The sequence below is a fragment of the Dendrobates tinctorius genome, unplaced genomic scaffold (genome assembly GCF_039654945.1).
Source record: "Dendrobates tinctorius isolate UK_male_01 unplaced genomic scaffold, ASM3965494v1 ptg000029l, whole genome shotgun sequence".
NCBI classification, from domain to species: domain Eukaryota; kingdom Metazoa; phylum Chordata; class Amphibia; order Anura; family Dendrobatidae; genus Dendrobates; species Dendrobates tinctorius.
In genome coordinates this window covers 4,876,828-4,893,287 of record NW_027361697.1, presented here as the reverse complement: position 1 = coordinate 4,893,287, position 16,460 = coordinate 4,876,828, and the positions used below count along the sequence as shown (strand labels likewise).

At 47.5% G+C, this 16,460-nt stretch overlaps 1 protein-coding gene across 2 annotated transcripts in view; it reads right to left on the bottom strand.

The window, feature by feature from the left end:
* Nucleotides 1-16,460, bottom strand: part of SHCBP1L (SHC binding and spindle associated 1 like) — a 159,453-nt gene that overhangs the window by 94,492 nt on the left and 48,501 nt on the right. For both annotated transcript variants that reach the window (XM_073571334.1, XM_073571333.1), the window contains exons 5-6: nucleotides 15,249-15,467; nucleotides 4,243-4,348 (exon numbers count right to left, since the gene is read on the bottom strand). In XM_073571334.1, the coding sequence (XP_073427435.1) occupies nucleotides 4,243-4,348; nucleotides 15,249-15,467 (325 nt within the window). The remainder of the gene's footprint in view (nucleotides 1-4,242; nucleotides 4,349-15,248; nucleotides 15,468-16,460) is intronic.

The following is a 16,460-nucleotide window of genomic DNA, read 5'->3' as shown; positions in this document are numbered from 1 at the left end:
AGACGAAAATCTGCCGGAATTGGCTCCTGCAGATCTGGAATATTGTCCTCTAGATCTCCAGCGAGGAGCGGGTTTGTAGGAAGGTTTCCTCTGATCCCGCTCCCTGGTGGCAGGCGGCCGATCCTGTTGAGTGGCCCTCTCCGTGGCAGAGAAGAGACGAAAAGGCCTGAATGGTCGAAACCCCCTTCTGTTGAGGGGACGTTTTGGTCGAGACTGGGGAAGCGAAGTACTTTTGCCTCCAGTGGCATCGGAAATTATCTGATCCAGCTTTGCTCCAAAGAGCCTAGAGCCATGGAATGGCAGATTGGTAAGCGACTTTTTCGAAGTAGTGTCCGCATTCCATGACTTTAGCCAAAGGACTCGGCGTACAGCTACTATGTTGCTGTTAGCCCTTGCTACGCAGCCGGCCGCGTCCAAGGAGGCGGCCAAAAGGTATTTTCCCGCCTGGTTAATCTGATCTGCAAGATCTGCCAATTCGTCTTGAGGATCTGACGCTAAGATGCCTCTGCGAAGGATTTTTGCCCAAGTGGAAATGACCTTCGCCACCCAGGCGGATGCAAAAATAGGGCAGAGAGAGGCGCCAGATGCCTCAAAGATAGACTTAGCCAGAGATTCAATCTGCCTGTCAGTAGGATCTTTGAGCGACGCCCCGTCTGGAAGAGAGAGCACCGTTTTAGAGGCTATCCGGGATACTGGAGGATCTACCTCTGGAGCCTTGGACCACTTTGAGAGCAGTTCTGCGTCAAAGGGGTACAGAACGTCCAAATACTTGCGGCCTGAGAAACGTTGTTCAGGGCGCTCCCAGTGTTTGGCTAAGGTAGTATTGAAATCGTTGTGATTGGGAAAGGTTCGGGACGGAGGTCTGGCTCGTCTAAGGACAACCGAGCTTTCCTGAGCTGGAGCCTCATCCTGTTTAAGTTTTAGTGTTTGGAAGATAGCTGCAAGCAGACTATCGACCATGTCCCGCGTTTTAGAAACGCTGTTCCCCTCAGAGCTAGCTTCCGAATGAGAATCATCGCCTGACTGAAGGCTGTCATCTGAGGAAGGAGAAGGAGGCCTGGGAGCAGAAGGGCCCTGCGAGCTCGAGGACGAAGTGGACCGAGCCCGCTTCCTAGAAGACCTTCCCCGTCTGTCTCTCTGAAGGTCGCGGTCAGGTGCGGACGACTCACCCCGAGAGGTGGTCGGGGCAGAGGTGGCTGAGGATAGCTGAGGTAATCGTTCTAAAACCTGGACCAGCGACTGTGATACTTTTGTCAAGTCAGACACAGACTGTGACATTGTAACGGCCCACTCCGGGGGGAGAGAGGAGGGAAGAGCGCCCTCTGCCCGGGACTCTGTGCGCTCCTGAGATGCTGACATATTGGAAGGACTGCAGGGGGGGCAGAATGGAGACGACTGACCTGATGCCCACTTCTTTTTACAGCGCGCACAGGCGTAATAGATAGCGGTGGGCCTGAAGCAGAGATCCCCTGAAGGGTTGGGCATAAGTAGACTGCACTGAATGGCCGCAGGATTTAAGGAATAACTGCCGAGGAGAGCTAATCTTTGCCTCAGAGCAGAGCCTTCCGAGATTCTGTGAGCAGCAGAAAACGCTGAAGTGTCCCCCAAACAGCGCAGGAAGGAGTGAAAAACCAGGAAATCCTTGTGCTGGAGGCTGGGGGCGGAGCTTAGCGGCCGCTCCATGACTGGTTAACAGCGAAGGAGAGGGCATGGCCGAAGGAGGAGGCTGGCATATGAAACGAAAAGGAGCCCTGTGATGGGCTAGTAAAGGCGCGCTGAAAAGAGCGCGCTCAGGAAGGGAGGAGGGAGCACAGCGATGAGGAGACTGTGAGGGAAAGTGAAAGTGAAGACGCCGCAGCTCCATGCCAGCGCCGACATAACGGAGCTGATCTGACAGTGGCCCTGGGAAGTCTGCCTCCCCTGCTTGTGACGCTGTTGGAGGAATCCCCAGTGTCTCCCCGGGAGTGAGAAACAAGCGGCTTGAGTGTGCGGCAGGCAGAGAGGGCGGGAAATTCAAAAGTTGTGGACCTGAAATCACAAAGGTACAACTTCTGCCATTCACGGAGCTTATGCGGAGCTTATGCGGGGCCGGAGGGAACGTACAGGCACTTACCTGACGTCCCTGAAGAGGATGACCACAGGGGCCCACGGGGAAACGGCAGGCCGCTGGGGGGAAGGGAGTCCTCTGTACCCGCATCCTGCAGAAGACGGCTTGAAATACCTGCGATCGCCGTCTTCCTCTCAGCCCTGTCCCGAGAGAGGGGTGAGGAGGGGGATTCGGCAAGGACTAGCCACCTGTCCACAACCCTTATCACCGGAAGGCGAAAGGGAAAAGTCCTGCCTGCGGTACTGAGAGTTGCGATGTGGATGACACCACACTGCTCGCTCAGCCGCATGATATGGGAAATCAGGGTGACAACTACACCCTGTTTCCCGATGGAAAATAACCTAAAAGACAAAAGAGGGAAAAATTAAAAAGTTCAGACTAAACCTGAAAAGAAAAATGCGGATCTGGGGAGATCCCGGTCCGCCTCCTACAGACACTAAGCACAAACTGGGGTGCTTGGTGCCTGTCGGTGGGTGTATACTGCCGGGGAGGAGCTAATTTCATTGTTTTTGCATAGTGTCAGCCTCCTAGCAGCAGCAGCATACACCCATGGTATTCTGTGTCCCCCAATAAGGCGATAAAGAAAGACAATCTGTACAATCTACAGCTAGTAGGATGTTGTATAGTATTTATAAGGCATTTACTTAGAAAAGTACCATTTTGTAACTGGTTTAAAAAAAAGCTAGCAAATTATGATTATAACTGTGGCTTCCTCACTAAAATAAATTTGATTTTAAAACAAACAAAAAACTAATATTCTAATACATACAGAATATAGTCAAAGTGTTTGTAAGGAGGTAAAGGCTGTACATAATTTATAACCGTTAAAGTCACCTGGAACAGGGATTATTGCTTGATACATTAAAGTGAACCTGTCCGCAGGATTGTGCTCAGTAACCTACAGACAGTGTTTTGTCGGCGCCGTTACACTGATTAAAATGATACCATGGTTGATGAAATCCATCTTGTGGTTGTTGCTTAATATTAATTTGCACTTTTCAGTTAATGAGACTCTCGTGCTTCGGGGCAGCCTGTGGGCAGGGCTTTATGTGGTGCTCTGCTTTGATATTCATTCTTATGGCTTATGACAGGTCACTGATCTCTCAGTGACCTGTCCCTTATTTTGCATACTGCATATCTTATTGTTTGAAAAATTGTTAAAAAATTACAATCAAGCAGGCGCCGGCGATGGAGCTGTAGCATGATACGATATAGAATATTCATATTCTCATTTGATTTTGTCATATACATTTCTTGAGGGAAATAAATTATCTTAATCAAAATGGAACTGGTGGCTGTGCCTGCACAGTAGCATCATTCGGAACGCAATAGATGTGACTGCGCGGACACCCCTATTTTAATAGAGGAAAAAAATTTGCTCCAGACGGCGCTGGCGACGCCTGTGCAGTAGCATCTATCATGTTTCGATGATTTTGCTTAAGATGTTTTTTTCCCCTCAAATTTATATGACAAAATCAAATGAAAATATAGATATTATAAATCGTATCATGCTACAGCGCTGGCGTCTGCATGATGACTGCATTCTTTTTTTCTAAACAATAAGATATGCAGTATATAAAATAGGGGGCAGGTCAATGAGGGATCAGTGATCTGTGATAAACCATAAGGATGTATATCTAGAGCACCACAAAAAGACACACACACACAGGTTGCCCCAAAGCACGAGAATCTCATTAACTGAAAACTGCAAATAAAGATTACACAACAAGCACAAGACGGATTTCATCAATCAAGGTATCATTTTAATCAGTATATTAGTGCTAACCTGACACTGTCTGTAGTTTACAGAGCACAATCCTAGTAACAGGTTCACTTTAAATTCACATGCCAGTGTTTTCTGTAAAGTGGTAGATATGAGGACATTAGGGATAATATATACAGAGCTTATTTTTTGGAAGAAATAGCCTCTTGGTAACAGTCCCAGGTAAGTCTCCCAACAATCACAAGAGGAGGGAGGTAAGGGATAATCTTTTGTCCTCACCCACTCCACTGCAGTGAGGAAGAGTTTGTATGTAGCATCAATTCCCTACATGTGCTCAGCTGCTCATACAAATCTATGGGAGCTATGTAGACAGATAAATGTGATGCATGATGTACGTACACTTATTTCTTACCATCTCTACAGTCAATATTTTTGCTACAACGTGCGTCACAACTTCTCCTAAATCTCTTGGACCTTTTATAGGTCTTAGTACTCTTGGGAAAAATGGTCCATGAGCTCTGTAATTTGGAAGCAGTAAAAATGATTTACAAAGTCTTGTTTATAAGTACAGGGAATAAAATACCAGAGTTTCAAAAAAGCACGTTGGATAATTTCCATAATAACATTACAATTTATTGAAAGATATATACATCAGAGATACCAGTGTTGTAGTCCAATACGGGCTCAATAAAAATTCTATCGCTTTGTACATGTGCTGTGATGGAGCTCAGCACTTCTGTTCCCTGAAGTGAGAACTTCAGTATACTGTCTTTAGAGATGTTTACGGAGATAAATTGTTAATATACATATTTAAATTCTGAAATGCAGTGGTGCTCAGATAATGAGGTGAAGAGGTTAGTTGAAAGCAAAAGTCTTTATTTTAGCAGCCAGAACGCCTGTATCCGTCTGTTGTCGTGGGCGACCACGCCAAAGTATCCCAGGAGGGTGCGTCAGAAGCTTTGCCTTCTCTGGGCTGAAATCAGTCTCACACAGATCTGACTTGCATAGAGCCTCCTGCTCTCAAGATTGCAAAAGTTTCCTAAATCTGGTCTGGTCAAATAGCTTGACCAAATTCACGCTCTCTTTTATTTTGCATTGTAACCACAGCTGCAACTGTGATTACAATGCACTCCAGCAGGTTAAGGCTATGTGCACACGCTGCGGATTCTGTGGCGGATTCGCTGAGGATTTGGCCTCTGCGGATCCGCAGCAGTTCTGCAGACAGTGTACAATACAATGTAAGTCTATGTGACTTATAATCCGCTGTGCACATGCTGCGGTTTTTCAACTGCGGAAAAGCTGCGGTTTTGAATCCGCAGAAAGAATTGACATGTCAATTCTTTCTGCGGATTCCGCAGCAGTTTGCCACCTATTCCATTGTCCAGGTGGCAAACCGCAGGGGAAAACCGCAGGCCAATCCGCAGGTCATGTTACCTGCGGTTTTACCTGCGGATCCACAGTTACAAATCCGCATATATATATATATAGATATATATATATATAGATATATATATATATAGATATATATATAGCTATAAAGTGTAGGCAAATTTTGAGTAGGCAAATAGAATGAAAATAACAAAATATAATTAAAATATATTCACAAATAAAAAGAGCATGCAGTTTTAATATCACATAGGACAGTTTACAAAAACAATTATACAGCCATTCTAACATGGCTATTTTTTTTTTCATATCAGCCTCGCCAGGTCTAAGATATGTATTTAAAGGAGATCTCCACTACTGAACAACCCATTCGTCATTAATTCAGGACCTCAATTAAAATATAAACTATGGATACTTTTCTCCTGCACAGGCTATGTTCAAGCGATGTCAGCACTGCTATTCTCGGAAGTTGATGTGGTATTGTACTATATGCCCGCTGCAGCAAATGAGCGGCTGCAATTTGGCATCTGTCTTTAATATTTCGTCAGAGCAGATGTCTGTCTTATGAAATATTGTAAAAGCTGAAGCCAAGCAATACCTGCTGACATTACATAGCTGACATCAACTCCACAATCCCATTATCCCGATTGCCACCGCACCAGGGCAAATCGGGAAGAGCTGAGGCTAAGAACCAGAATTGATGCATGTAATGGCTGTGCCATTTCTGGGGGGTGGCTGAGGGCTGATCTTATTAGGCTGGGAAGGTGCCAATGTCCATGGCCCTTCCCAGCCAATTAATTTCAGCCCCCAGCTGTCTGATTTGCCTTAGCTGGTTATTAAAAATTGGGGGACCCCTCGTCTTTTTTTTTTATGGTCCCCTCATCTTTAAGTAACCAGCTAAGGCAAAGCAGACAGCTGGAGACATATTAATAGGTTTGGAAGGTCCAGGGATATTGGCTCCTTCCCAGAATAATAAGACCAGTTCACAGATATCTGCTTTCCATTGGCTGGTTATTAAAATAGGGGGGATTCCACAACGGTTTTTCCATTTATTTATTAGTATCTTTCATTTTTTAGACATGAATAAATTAAGAAAACAGCGTGGGGTTCCCCCTATTTTTATTTTGGGGTTAGCAATGGAGAGGAGTCTGTCAGACACCACCATTACTAACCCAGTAGTAAAAATAAATACACAGAAACATGTTTTATTGGAAAAAAAAAAGGAGATTTTTGTGTACTCACCGTAAAATCTCTTTCTCTTAGCCTCTAATTGGGGGACACAAGACCTTGGGTGTTATGCTTTCCGTCCACTAGGAGGCGACACTATACTTAATCTGAAAAAGATTTGGCTCTGGCTCCTCCTGCACAGCATACACCCCTGGGAGGCATCCGCCTTACCTCAGTTTTTGTACCCAAGCAGTAGGAGGAGATAACAAATCCAACATAACCAAGCCTATAAACAAAGGCTACTATGTACAGTTCAAGGAACAATATGAGTACCCAACATAATAACAGCCCGCAAGGGCAACAGGGTGGGAGCTGTGTCCCCCAATTAGAGTCTAAGAGAAAGAGATTTTACGGTGAGTACACAAAAATCTCCTTTACTCTGTCGCCTCATTGGGGGACACAAGACCTTGGGACGTCCCAAAGCAGTCCCTGGGTGGGAAGCAATGGACGAATATTGTGCTGACAGGTCCCTAGACTTGGGACACTGCCGCCGGCAGTACCAGTCTACCCAGACTCGCTTCCACTGAGGACTGAGTATGTACACTGTATTGTTTTGTAAACGTGTGTAAGCTAGTCCAAGTGGCCGCTTAACACACGTGTTGTGCTGAAGCCTGGCGTCGAATGGCCCAGGAGGCTCCTACCGCCCGTGTGGAATGTGCCGTGATACCGGCCGGAATAGGAGAATTGTTTAGGCGGTAGGCGTCATGGATGGTGGACCTGATCCACCTGGCAAGGGTAGCTTTTGAAGCCGGTAAACCCCTACAAATGCCTTCTGGAACAAGGAAAAAAAAAAAAAGGAATCAGACTTCCGGAAGGGTGGAGTCCTAGACACACACGTACGCAATGCCCTGGCAAGGTCAAGCGTATGCCGGGCCCTCTGCACTCTATGAACCGGAGCCGGGCAAAGGGTCGGTAATGAGATGCCCTCATTGAGGTGGAAATCAGACAACCTTTGGAAGGAAGGATGGAACTGTACGGAGAACCACCTTGTCCTGGTGGAAGAATAGGAAAAGCTGTTTGCAGGAGAGCGCTGACAGCTCAGACACCCTGCGTAGCGAGGTGATTGCCACGAGGAAGACCACCTTTTGTGATAAAACTCGAAGTGGAATTTCCTTAAGAGGTTGAAAAAAGGAGGTGCCTGTAGAGCAGTTAGGACCAAATTAAGGTCCCACGTATCCAGTGGACGTCTGTAAGGAGGGACCAATCTGGAGACTCCCTGAAGAAACGTCCCGACTTGAGGTTTGTTAGCAATATGCTTCTGAAAGAGCACTGAAAGCGCTGACACCTGACCCTTAAGCGATCCTAAGGATAGGCCGGCGTCCAGACCTGATTGAAGGAAACCACGAACTTTCGGAAGAGAGTAAGGGAACGGAATTCGCCCGCGAGAGTCGCACCGAGTAAAATACGTTTTCCAGGTACGATAATAAACTTTGGCGAATGCTGGTTTCCGTGCCCTGATCATGGTTCTAATGACGTCTGGAGCAAACCCTGCCTGGGTTAAAACCCAGGTTTCAAGGACCACGCCGTCAAATTGAGAGTCCCTAAATTCTGGTGGTAGAACAGGCCTTGAGACAGGGGATCGGGACGGTCTGGAAGACACCAAGGGGTGTCTGCTGTAATGCTGAAGGATGTCGGCGTACCATGTACGTCTGGGCCAGTCCGACGCAATTAGGATGGTCGGAACTCCTTCCTGTTTGATCTTCCTCATGACTCTGGCCATCAGGGGAAGAGGTGGGAAAATGTACGGAAGCTGGAACTGAGTCCAGTCCTGAACCAGGGCATCCGTCCCGAGCAACCTCGGATCGCGTGTCCTTGCCATGAAAATGGAGACCTTGGCATTGAGATGAGATGCGATTAGGTCCACGTCCGGAGTCCCCCAGCGATAACAGATCCGACGAAAGATTTTTGGAATGGAGAGACCACCCCCGAGTCCATTTCCTGTCTGATGAGGTAGTCGGCTTCCCAGTTGTCCACACCCGGACTGTGGACCAGTGAGAGTACTGATTTCTTGTTTTCTGCCCAGCGAAGGAGACGCGCCACATCTCTCATTGCCTGGGCACTGCGAGTCCCACCTTGGTGGTTCACATATGCCACTGCCGTGGCATTGCTCGACTGCACTCTGATGTGAGAGGCCTTCAGCAGATGGCAAAAAAAAAAATTTTTAGCGCCAGGAAGATAGCTCGTATCTCCAGAATGTTGATGGGCATGGTCGCTTCTATTGGAGACCACGTGCCCTGTGAAGTAGGTGCACTGCACCCCATCCTGTTAGACTCGCATCGGTGGTCAGGACTTTCCATTGACTGGGAAGAAAGAATTTTCCTTTGGCCAGTACGGGTGGTTTGAGCCACCAGTACGGTGATTTCCTGGTTGACTCCGTCAGTCGGAACTCCCTTTCGAGGGAGAAAAGGGTTCCTGTCCTAGGATCTGAGAATGGCTAGTTGAAGAGGTCTGAGGTGGAACTGGTCAAATGGTACCACCTCCATTGCTGCTGCCATCCTGCTAAGGAATCTCCTGGCAAACCGAAGAGATCGGCAAGGTATGTGTATTAACATGCGAAGTGCACCGCGGATAGCTTGTACCTTGTCCTTGGGAAGGTGTACCAGACCCCTGGAGGTATCGAATAGGATCCCTAGGAAGATCGTCAACTACTCCCGAGTCAGTCACTGACTTCTTAAAGTTGACTAGCCAGCCTAGACGAGTTAGTGTGTCGATCGTGACGCTGTCTTCGCAGTCTTTGACAGAAGGTGCCTTGATGAGTAGATCATCGAGACATGGGAGGACCACTATGCCTCTGGAGTGTAGGACATCCATGGTGGCTGCCATAACCTTGGTGAATGTTCTGGGAGCCGTGACCAATCCGAAAGACAAAGCCACGAACTGGTACTGATTCTGCCCTATTGTGAACCTGAGAGATCTTTGATGAGCAGGCGCAGTAGGGATGTGCAGGTATGCCTCTTGTATGTCTATGGAGGCGAGATATTCTCCCTGTTCCATAGCCGCAATGATGGATCGAAGGGACTCCATGCGAAACTGCCGAACTCTTACAAACTTTTTGAGTTGCGTTAGGTCCAGGAATTGGCCGAACGCTGCCTCCTTTCTTTGGGAACCACGAATAGGTTGTAGTAGAGTCCTTGGAATCTCTCGTTTTCGGGAACCCGTATTATGACTCCTGCTTGAAGGAGAGAGAGACACTATTTCCTTGACCCACCTGTCCTCTGTAATAGGCAGCCAGACTTGCTGAAAAATTAAAAATCGACTGCCTACAGGTGGGGTGTCTTCTGTATTTCGTGAGTCATGACGAGGAGAAATTCTGGAATTTCCCTCCTTTGGGCTTTGCCTGGCCTGATGTTGACCGCCAATTCTTGTCCGTCCTCTGTGCTGTCCTTTGGTTGTCCCTGTGAGGAGGAACGGTTGTAATTCCGTGAAGGACGTGAAGCGGCCTAGCCTGAGGAGTTCTGAAAAGACCGGAACTTAGCCTGGTTACGTCGCTTAAACGTACGTTTAGGTTGCGGTTGGGGAAGAAAGGTACTCTTACCCCCCGTGGCATTGGAAATCATCTTGTCTAATTTTTTTCCCCGAAAAAAATCTCCCACTGACGTACGGGAGATCCGTAAGAGGCTTGTTTGAAGACGTGTCCGCTTCCCATTCTCACAGCCAGAGGATATGTCTGATTGTAATTACATTCGCTGCTATACCTGCTACGCCTCTTGCAGAATCAAAAGCTGCAAGGCGTATGTAATCTGCCACCACCGCTATCTGAACTAGTTGATCGAACATCTGAGGAGCAGACTTTTGGAGGCTCTCCTGCAATCTTTTGACCCATGCCAGAATGGCAGTAGCTGCCCACGTTGAGGTGACCGCGGGAGCCAGGGAGGCTCCTGCAGCCTCTAAAAATTGAACGAGCCATGCGCTCAACCTGCCAATCTGCTGTATCCTTCAGGGTTGAGCTATCTGGCAGTGAGAGGAGAGACTGTGCTGCAAGCTTAGAGATAGGGGGATCGATTTCTGGTTGAACTGTCCACTTCTTGGTCTTTTTGAGAAAAAAGAGAGTATCTAGCCCTTTTTTACGGTTTTATTTACGGTTGGCGAATTTTTTGGCAGGTTGCGAAAAAAGCTTATCAAGGATGTCCTGAAAGCTTGGGTGATCAGAAAAAAACTTTAGGGACTTCAGGGACCCCTCAAAACAGATTTTATGTTTTGGGGGTTTTTGGGGAGCATCGGATAAAACCAGCACCCGATGAATAGAAGTGATAATGTCCTCAACTAGCGCTGTATTGCTAGGAGGACAAGGAGCCTGAGACTCCTATGTTTCCTTTTCTGATTCGGAGTCACAGATGCCCTCTGAATCCTGCGCATCGCTGAGGCGTTGCCTGGAGGGAAATCTGGACCGCCGCTTTTCCATGCCCGAAGATCTCTGTGGAGATCTGCTGCGCCCGTCTTTGGAACGAGACGGTCTAGGAGACCTAGAATTACGGTGTCTCTGCGTAGAGCCGGACGACCGTAAGCCATGGGAGGACGTAGCTGAACGTGACCTATGGAGCCGTTTACTACTAGCATTGCCAGGGACTGCCTGTCCGCTTATAGCTAGGATATGACCATGCATAGCCTGAAGCAATGTGGAAGTCAGCGTATCTATGGACTGTGACATAGATGCGGCCCATACCGGCATGTCAGTGGAGTTGAAACAGTGACAGGAGCCTCTTGGGGCACTGACCCAGCATTTTGGGAACAACTCTAGCAGTACGGTGCATGTTGCCACTGGGAAGATTGGCTTTACAGGCTGAACAGACTGCGTAACAGCAGATAAACCTTCCTTCTTTCGGACCTGGAGACCGACATAGTGCACTGAGTGCCGGCAGGTTATTCTGACCAAAAACCTTACTGGGGTGGCTATGCAGAGGAGCGCTATAGGGAACCTATAGGGAGTCTGCGTCCACAGCAGGATAATATCCTGCTGTGCCTTACCCCACCGGTGTGCTCCTAGATCCGGCGCCAGCAGAAAAACTTCGGTTCTGCGCCCCCTGGAGACTGTGCAGCGTTCTTGAGTAATATAGCAGCGCTGCTTTTTTTTTTTTTTTTTTTTTTTTTTTCTCTTTCTTCTTTCCCTGAGGTAAAGAGGTGGGAGGGAGGAGGGGCGGAGAGCAGAAAAAGGGCGCGCAGCCAGGCAAAACCGCGCCTTCCTGGTTCGATCCGCCCCCTGTATGACGCTGTGCAGCGTCATTATCATCATCCAGGGGGGCGGGCCGGGGGGCGGTAACAAGGGCGGCGGCTTCGGCTTAGGCCGAAGCCGCGGTCTAAAGTACAAAATCCTGACCGGGAAGGGCTCCAGAGCGGCGCGGTAGTCCGGAGGGGGGCAGAAAACGAACCAAAACCCCCCCCGGATGAGTGCCATATCGCCCGGACGCCCCTATATACGCAGCGCAGCCCTGTGAAGGGTCTTTTTGACCCCATTAGAGGGCTGACGCTGCCGCAGGGACAGGAATCCCTGTATACTGTGGCCCAAATATGACAGCCCCCGGCCCCATAGCAGACCACAGCAGTGCTGGGGCTACAATAAAGTTAGCGCTGCGAACGCAGCTCCTACCTGCGGTGTCTCAACCTAACATCCCTAGAGGGGGTTAGGGAGGGCGCTTCACCGCCATCAGGAGGAATTCTTCCTCACCTCAGCCTCAACCCAAAAGGCCCAGGGCCTGGGGAGGGAGGGGGGTTCTCGACCTCGAACCATGCACCCGAAGGGCTGGGGAGGGAGCGACATGGGGAAGAGCCATCTCTACCTCAACCGGGTACCGCTAAAAAGAGGACCGAGGAGGGAGCCATGCCGGGAGTCTCAGAGAGACCCTCTTTTCTTCATCTGTGTCAAGAAGAATCTTCTTATGGTGTGCCTCCTTGCGACACTAAGCAAAAACTGAGGTAAGGCGGATGCCTCCCAGGGGTGTATGCTGTGCAGGAGGAGCCAGAGCCAAATCTTTTTCAGATTAAGCATAGTGTCGCCTCCTAGTGGACGGAAAGCATAACACCCAAGGTCTTGTGTCCCCCAATGAGGCGACAGAGTAAACAGCCTCACAATAGCCCTTATTATTCATAAAATGATCCCCAAAAAGTAATCTACATTCATCTTCTTGGTCTCCGGTACCTGTGGATAGCAGCAAAGATACCGTTATATTCACAGGAACCAGCCGGTGAATACTCATCAGCGTCGCCTGCTCTCGCAGCCATCAGCAAGAACAGGCGACGCTGATGACTGTAGTAGTTATCATCCGGCGCCTGACTTTAAACCTCATTAATATCCACATGAGGCTCACTTGAATGGTTAAGCCTACATGTTTAAGACTTCCCCAGGCCTTAGGGTACATGCCCATGATTAGGAATAGCAGCGTTTTGGATTCAGCTCACCTGCGCTACGTCCAAAACACTGTGTGCTACGATACAAGCACAGTGAATGGGATTTATATAAATGCCATACCCACTGTGCTTCTATTTACCGCTGCGTAAAAGCACCCTTAGTGCGGTTTACGAACCACAGCATGTCAATTTCTGTTGCGGAGACGCTACTATCCACAACAGAAATTTCCACATTAGAAATATATTGGATGCGGTAAATCCGCATTGTTCAGTGAACACATGCAGATTTACCTGCGTGATTAGAACGCAGTGCTTTGGACGCAGCAAAAATACGTCCAAAGTGCTGCCATTTCCTGATCATGGGCACGTACCCTAACGCGTGGCTTACTCTCTTGGCTTAGCCATTTTTTTCACATGCATTCAAATGTCACAGTAAACAAACCCCGAACCAGTCCAGAAATTTTATGTGGTTTAGCTCAAGCACATTCGATGCAGCTAATGAAGCCCATAACAACACCCAATTTGTAAATGTGTGCTGTTATGAGGGATTCTATTCTGGGGGTTGTCTAGTTATCTTAGACTGCAATAGTCTGTAAAAGTGTAATTTTGTGTTGCATTTGCATACATATTTTTTTTTAAATATTATATAATATATTATAATAATATATTATATTTGCATAAGTATTTTTTTATATTAAGTTAAGATATGTATACTTGTTATTTTGCAAATTTTACTACTAAACCTAACTTGCAAGTACTAGTAATGCATTAATTAGGGAGACATGTAATCTCATTACATAGGGGAAATGTTTCTTGCATAAAATTCATGGGGATTGAAAAGGTGGAAAAACCAGCACACGGTGGGGACTGGGATAGATCAGTGAGACAAGAAGGATGTATTGCCTTCAATCCACTTTTCCAGGGAGTCTGAATGAACGGCTTACTTTTCGCTGCTTTCTCTAGGGTATATACATGAGGGCTTTCCTAGGGCTTTCTATTTAGCGGGGCCGCTGGTGCACAAGTACTAGGGTGCCAACCTCCTCTGTTAAGGCCCTGTCACACATAACGATACACCAGTGATCTCGACAACGATACAACCTTGTCAGGATCGCTGGTGCCTCACTACATGATCGCTGGTGAGCTGCCAAACAGGCAGATTTCACCAGCGATCAGGACCAGCGAGGACGCTGGTATCCAAGGTAAATATCGGGTAACTAAGAGAGCGTGTCGCTTAGTTACCCGCTGTGTACCTTGGATACCTGCGTGCTCGTGTTGGACGCTGGTATCCAAGGTAAATATCGGGTAACTATGAGCGAGCGGCACTTAGTTACCCACTGTTTACCTTGGATACCAGCTCCCAGTGCGAGCACACAGGTATCCAAGGTATACAGCGGGTAACTAAGCGACACGAGCGCTTAGTTACCCGATATTTACCTTGGATACCAGCTCCCAGCGTCTGCTTACAGCGCTGGGAGCTCGCTGATCGTTCCTCTCCCGCTGCCACACGCAGCGATGCGTGCTGGCCGGCGGGAGACCAACGATCAAAAAATGGCCCAGGACATTCCTGCACGATCAGCGATACCCGGCGGGGGGGCGGTCGCTGATGCGTGCCACACACAGCGATATCGCTGGTGAGATCGCTGATGCGTCACAAAATCAGCGATCTCGCTAGCGATCTCACTGTGCGTGACGGGGCATTTAGGTGGAGTCCACTAAATAGTAAGATGTGAGTCTAGGGTAATGGTAACCAGATAAACAACTCATTGCAATCAACCCCCTACTGTGACTTCTCTGTAGGTGTTGGTGCTCTGTTTTTATCTCTGTGTCTAGTGCGCAGGTGCCGGGAAACGTCATAGAGGTCCGGCACCTGCACAGTGCAAGTGCAGTACTTTACTCTGCCCTCAACAGGGCAGATAAAGTACACTTGCGCAGGAGCCGCGGCAAAAGTAAGAAGGACTGCACACACTTAGTTACCCGCTGTTTACCTTGGATACCAGCTCGGCGGGGGGGGGCCGTCGCTGATGCGTGTCACACACAGTGAGATCGCTGGCGAGATCACTTTTGCTTCACAAAACTTGTGACTCAGCAGCGATCTCGCTTAGTGTGATGAGGGCTTAACTCGTTTTTCTTATCTTTCAGGTTACATCGGGGGCTTATCTACAGCATTACAGAATTCTGTAGATAAGCCCCTGATGGCGGTGGCCGCATCTTATAGGCCAAAAATGAGGTGACAGATTCCCTTTAAGTGGCAAGATATGCTGAATTCATTAAGTGACATGCACCTCTTTATGAATTTGGCCCATCTTATTCCTGCACACCCCTCATTAAGACTGGCGTAAAAAACGCAAGTGTTGACAAATGGGGGCCCAAGACTTATTAACAAAAAAAAACTTGAAGTCAGTAAATCCCCTTCTATGCCAAAAAGTGATAAGTCACTTCTTGGATCACAAATTATTTATTTACCTTAGTCTTAGATTTTCCCAAATTTTCAATAAGCCACTTAACATCTGAACTTCATAGTATTTATTCCAACAATCAACAGCTTCTGAAATTGAAGGGTCATCCTTTATCTTACTCTGAAATTCAATCAGTTCTAAACGCTTGTTCCTGTATTTCTCAAGAGTTCTCTTGAATCGTTGGGCAATTGGGTAAGGAATATTACCATCTTGAATGTCCCCATACCTGAAACAGCAAATGTCACCATATTATCTATTTTATTAAAAAAAAAAAAACCCACACGCACATACTATAATTGCAGAATTACTACTTACACATTGTATGTACTTATGTATTCTGCCCTAAAATCTATACAAAAGAAATCAGTTCAACCCTTTGTTCTCCAGAACATAAGTGGCACAAGATAGGTGTGTTAGTTTTTCTGCCTAACAATTTCAACTAAAAATGGCTATACACATTAGGTAGAAGTAAAAAATGGTTGAACATTTGACCAACGATCGTTTCACTATTGCACAATACAGTTAACCTAGCCATACTATTACTATTGTATGAAACTCTATTGGACACCCCTGTCATTTATAAAAAGTTTACTTAGGTCAATAATTAAGTTTAGTTAATACAATTTCTCCTTCGCCTCATTGGGGGACACAGACCATGGGTGTTATGCTGCTGGACACTAAAGACACTAAGCAAAAACAGACAAGATTAGTTCCTCCTCTGCAGTATACACCCTCTGCTGGCTCTAGCTTGAACCAGTTCTTGCTTAGTGTCTGTAGGAGGCACTTGGGTCTGGCTTCAGACCCCAACGTTTTTATTTTCCTTTTTGATTTTTCTGTAAATTTTTATTTTTTAATTAACGGAGTGAAGGGGGCAACGGATCTTTTCAAGGGTCCGATCTCCCCCAGATCAGCAACAGGACAGAACATGGAGTGTCACCTCCCCGTACCCTCTCCTGCGACAACTGGAAGCCATGCCTGAGCTCACTTTAGGGGCGATGGTTCTTTTATGGTCCCGTTCTCCCCACACCAGCAACAGGCGAGCACATGGAGTGTCGCCTCCATGTATCCTCTCCTGGAGCCAGGCCAATAGCAGGACAATTTGCCTGTTTTTTTCAACGATATACAGAGGCCACCATCTATTGCCGTCCTTGCAGCCCCCACTGCATCACCACTGTTTCAAAGCGAATGATGGAAGGAGGCGGACAATTCCTTCTCCACC